Genomic DNA, 5,600 nt, shown 5'->3' with positions numbered 1-5,600 from the left:
AGTGAAGAAAACTTGCTTCCAAAAATAATAAATCATTTAAATCCAAAAGATGACTGTTTTTGTTTGTTTTTATTATATTATAATTTATTGCAAACACCAAGACATTATGCATTGCTGAGCATATTACATATTACTTACACATTAAAGCAAAAAATAAATATGACCAATCACAAACTTTAAGGGACACTAAACAATCCCCACACACGAGTCAAACAATCCACACGGAGCATTTCTGCAAAGCAAAAATGGGAGATCTCATCGTGGAGGTCAGTAGCATTTGTGGGAGTGGGCGTGGTGTCACCAGGATCCTGACCCCTGCTATGTAATGCCGAGATGTGGCCTGATGATGTGAACCATGCCATTAATTCCCATCTCCGTTGGGATCCAGGAGGGTGCCTGCTCATCGTGAGGATTCCCTGAAATTCTGGAGACATTCCAGGGCAGTGGTAATCGTTTTTCTGATTACCACTATTCCAACATGGAGAAGCCCTACAAAAAAAAAAAATTATGAAACAACGATTTAAAAATAAACAGACTTCCCTTCAACCCGACACTGGACATCTCCGATGGGCGCACCATGCTGACAGCAAGTGATTCCGACTGAACAAGTGTTCGGCACTGCAGGCTGACATCATCGCAACGTCTGTTAATAGAAATTTAAAGCGGCAATGTGAGGACCCCTAAAGTTAAGTGTTTAAACGCTTAACCCAACATTGCCGCTTTAAATTTATCAATTTTAAGGGGAAAAGTCTGTTCACTAGATGACTTCTCCTGTCTCCGTCTAGGTGCCGTAGTTTCTCTGTGATTCTTTTTCACAGAATAGATAAAGGATTAGGGATCAGTGCTATTGTTTCTCCTCTTGTGTTAATCTTCATTCAAAGACAGCTGCTTTTGATGTATGTCCGATAAAAATACTACTGTTTTACATAAATGTGCCTTTTTTGCATGGATCTTTTCCGACATGTTCAGATCGTCAATGCATCTACTTCTACATGAGCCCCTAAATGCTCACCAGGAAACACTTTTGCTTTGTATCTACATCACACTAGCCTACATTCTCAGATTGTCTGGGAGACTCCCAAATTTAGGGTAGTGAAGTTCCTAATGTCTGGAGACTATTGATGCACCGAACGTATAATCAACTGTAATATAATATTACAGCTATAACCCTTCGGTCAAGTTGAGAACATTGGAGATTAGGCAATAGATTGCGGCTACAGACACCCCAACATTATTATTATTTTTTTTTAAATCAGATCATCAAGATGTGGCAGTACGTATGATACCAGGGGCATGATTCAATTTGAAATGCTCGGCTACCCCCTCCCCTCCCCTAACAACTACCCTGCTCACCAGTAAGTATCAGGTGAATGCGGCGCCTACTTATCGTGGGGAGTGGGCCACGCCCTCCCAACTTTCCCCGTGTCTGGACAAAAGTCCTGATTGCTGGGATGGTGGAACAATCAGTCAGAATTTGGACTGGCACACCTAAAATTGGGACATTTGGGAGGTATGCTACCCCTTGTTGTAAATAATTACTTTAGGTCTAAAGAACTCTTAATGGCCTACAAAAGGCCCATTCGGTTACCAATATCTGTCAGGATTCACTAACATGAGTGGGATCCTTCTGTTCTGCCTGGGATTGATGGTACTTTACTCAGAGGCGTGGAGTCTAACAAAGTGGAAGGTTTTCACCAGAGGTTCCCGCAAGGGAATTTGGGCTTGGCAGCTTCCACCCTGCAGGTCGCGGCCCTCTAGGGGAGTTCCCAGTGAGCAGTGTCAGAGAACCGAGTACAGAGAAAACTGTAGGCGTTTGATAGCCACAAATGAGTAAGAGTACTGAGTGATGCTCAGTGATAGTCTATAGAGAGATAATAGGGTTAGGGTTAGGGTTGCAGCAACACGCTTGGAGAGATGGTAGCGATGATCTGCAGTAGGTACCACTAACGAGTGGAGCAGGTAATAGGTGATTGCACAGCAGAGTGCATGAGCTGCTTCCAGGCCAGGAGTCTGACGAGAAGAACCAGCACTATGAAGAGCTGGGAGGAGCCTTATAAACGAGAGGTAACCAATGGATGAGCGGGACAGGTGAACACAAGTGAGATGATCACCTGCACATGTGCAGAGCTGATTGCCGGGCTGACAGCCGGGGAAGAAGCAGGGAATGAGGAATGAATGATATTTAGGTTACCGGGTGGCAGCCGTGGGTGACAATATCGGATCGATTTCAGGGGTCTTGGATAGCTCGTGTTACCTATATACACATATATATATGTATTAATGTTTTTGGTCAGGGCTTAGGGAGAGTTTTGGTCTGGCATGCTTTTGTAGTATCAAGCTCTGAACCATGTGAATCCCACTGATTGCTAATTTATTGTAATATAATTGAAGCTGCTGGAGTGTGTTACAGTTATAAGTATTATGCGTTAAAGTGAAAGTTATAAATTATTTTGCATTTGAAAAAAAAATGGTTGGGTGATAATCACCCTAGTTATTCATCAATGAGCATAGTTCTATATATTGGGCCCGATTCCTTAAAGAAAGCATATATAAAAAAAAAAAAAAAGTTTTCTCCTGCACAAAACCATGTTACAGTGCAAGGGGTGCAAATTAGTTTATTATTTTGCACATAAGTTAAATACTGACTGTTTTTTCATGTAGCACACAAATACTTGATAGCTGTATTTGTACGCCGAAATTTAAAGTTGATCTAGGACATGCCCAACCCAAACTATAAATCTGTCCCTACATTTTAAATTTGTCCCCCACCCCCCCTCCAATGCAACATGGTTTTGCCAAGGTGCAAAGTTACTCCTTTTGATTTTTTTTGCTCTACTTTCCTTAATGAATTAGACCCATTGTGTATTGTATTGTCCCCCATACCACTTGTATCCTTTTTGTGCATAGCTCGAGAGACAGGCAGAGGTCTTTCCCGGCCGACCCCTGGTGACCCTACTCATTCCAACTTCCTGAAGAGAGAGAAATGGAAGACAGACCACAGTGGAGGCATCAAGAGGAAGCGAATATTTATTTCTCCCATGTACAAACTGCCCAGGGGCCACATTTTTTTTCGTGTCATCTCAACCTATAGACAGAAATCTAGACGCACTTGCGCAGATTTAGATGCACAGTACCTCTATAGAGGATTTTTTTCCCCATGTGCTTTGGTCATTTGTGGATAATCTATATCACCTACAGTACCAGGGACACTGCACAACAATCTAATGTAGTGTCCAACTAAAAGATAACAGATACTTTGTCACAATTATTATAGAAAGCAATTATCTAGCACCATTAGCAAAATGTTTTAAAGCACGGTTTATTCAATGGATTTGTTTGGACATTATGACCTGAGGAATTTCCTATGCAAACTTAAACCATCTGAAATCACACATCTCCCAAAAAAAAAAAGGATTGTTTTGTTTAAATACTCTACTTTTACGGTGTTTCTCCTCATGAGCTTCTTTCTCCTCCTCTATTTGGCATAGCTGGATAACTCTGCCGAGACAACTCCCTTCAAATATGTTAATACAGAGAGTGCAGAGGAGAAGAGTATCTCAGAATCGTCCCTCCAGAAACTGTAAACATGACACACTCTGTTCTCCTGTTGACCAGCATCTTATCGACTCTCACAGCTACAGGTAAGTGACCTAATGACATGGTACTTAAGACAGTTTTCTATATTATAACTCTTCATTCATATAGTATATACACAGGCAGCGTTGTATAATCAGAGAATGTTTATCTACATTAGTCCCTGCTCCAGTGAATCGCTCTACTCCAGACACACAAACATGCACACTGCGGACAATTTATGGTTGTATTAACATTTACACGGGAATATATATATATGTATAGTGCTGGCCCAAGCTATAGCCTGTCTGGGGGACAGCCTGGGGGCCCTGAATTACTTATTTCGGTGCCCTATAAAATCAGAAGTCTGTTCTCCATAGTAAAGGGCTCATTGACCATGCTGCATGTATAGACTGGCTTTGCTGGGCGTTGTGATTGTGTTATATAAGACACACATTGTATGATCTTGCATCATCATCATTTTACATGCGTGTATATCTTTCTTTAAAATTACTTTTTTCTTTAATATATTTCACCATTTAACAACACGATATTCACCCTGTTATTTTAAATTAAAGAACAGTATTTAAAAAAAATTATATATATATATATGTCTGAGTTTCTCAGTGCACCATTATAATATAACTCAAACTAGTTTTTTTAAAGAAAGTATATATTAAATGTGTTTCTAGCGTGCTAAACCACCAGGTAGTTGACAGGACACATTCAACTGGGTCACTATTCTTTTATTGTGTCAGGATAGCAGAAAATATTAACCTTTTTTCCATAAAAGGTATACAAACTTGCAACTGTAACACTGACTGACACAGCAACCCAGACTAGTCACCGGCCACATGACTGTCATTCTGCATTATCCTATGGGCTCTGTCTTCTGTCTGCCTTGATTCTAGTGCACCTGGCAATTTCATCACACCTTCAGTAACCTCCAAGTTGACTGTTCCCACTCAAGCCCTGAAAACACCAATATTGTTGCCGGTTATTGATGGTAGCGATATTTCTCATGCCACTATTATTAAATTGCACCTCTGAGCCTACAAGTAGACAATTTCCTTTTAAGTCATTCCTCAGGTCATTAACCCCATTGTACTGGGTCTTCCCTGGCTTCATCTATACTATTATTTATTATTATTACTATTTATTTATATAGCGCCACTAATTCCGCAGCACTATACAGAGAACTCACTCACATCAGTCCCTGCCCCATTGGAGCTTACAGTCTAAATTCCCTAACACACACACACATAGACTAGGGTCAATTTGTTAGCAGCCAATTAACCTACCAGTATGTTTTTGGAGTGTGGGTGGAAACCGGAGCACCCGGAGGAAACCCACGCAAACACGGGGAGAACATACAAACTCCTCACAGATAAGGCCATGGTCGGGAATTGAACTCATGACCACAGTGCTGTAAGGCAGAAGTGCTAACCACTGAGCCACCATCCATCTATACTCTCCGGTATTTGACTGGCATACGGAGCAAGTGCTATCTAGGGCTCCTCTTTGCCATGCCCAGTGTCTTCAAAAGTTTGTTCTCCTTCCTCAACTACCCTCTGTCATGTGAAACAGTGACAGAAGACGCTGTATCTTATCATATTCAGGAAAACTTGGGTTTCTTTTGAAAGTCTTCTTTACCAGCAGGAACAGGATTATTTTTTGCGTGGAGCCCGAGCCCCTGTATAGACGCAAATCTTGGTTGGAAACAACAATTCTGCCTATTCACATATCACCATGACACTCCTAGGGGGTAAATGTATCAAGCTGAGAGTTTTCCGACGGGTTTGAAAAGGGGAGATGTTGCCTATAGCAACCAATCAGATTCTAGCTTTCATTTTGTAGAATGTACTAAATAAATGATAGCTAGAATCTGATTGGTTTTTCAAAACTCTCAGCTTGATACATTTACCCCCTAATGTCTGGGAATGGCTAGGAAATTCCCAGAATTGAAATCTTCATATTTGAACAATGAAATTAAATTGTGTTAATCAGCGTCAACCTGGCATTCACCT

The 5,600-nt window shown here is 41.0% G+C and overlaps 1 protein-coding gene across 1 annotated transcript in view; it reads left to right on the top strand.

Moving 5' to 3' along the window:
• Positions 1-3,488: 3,488 nt before the first annotated feature.
• Positions 3,489-5,600, top strand: part of LOC142107893 (phospholipase A2 inhibitor and Ly6/PLAUR domain-containing protein-like) — a 10,429-nt gene continuing 8,317 nt past the window's right edge. Inside the window, exon 1 of the mRNA XM_075191536.1 lies at positions 3,489-3,641. Within this exon, the coding sequence (XP_075047637.1) occupies positions 3,587-3,641 (55 nt within the window). The 5' untranslated portion in view covers positions 3,489-3,586. The remainder of the gene's footprint in view (positions 3,642-5,600) is intronic.

Source organism: Mixophyes fleayi, chromosome 11 (assembly GCF_038048845.1).
Source record: "Mixophyes fleayi isolate aMixFle1 chromosome 11, aMixFle1.hap1, whole genome shotgun sequence".
Lineage (NCBI taxonomy): Eukaryota > Metazoa > Chordata > Amphibia > Anura > Limnodynastidae > Mixophyes > Mixophyes fleayi.
The sequence above is the reverse complement of the archived record's forward strand: the minus strand, read 5'-3'. Positions and strand labels throughout refer to the sequence as shown.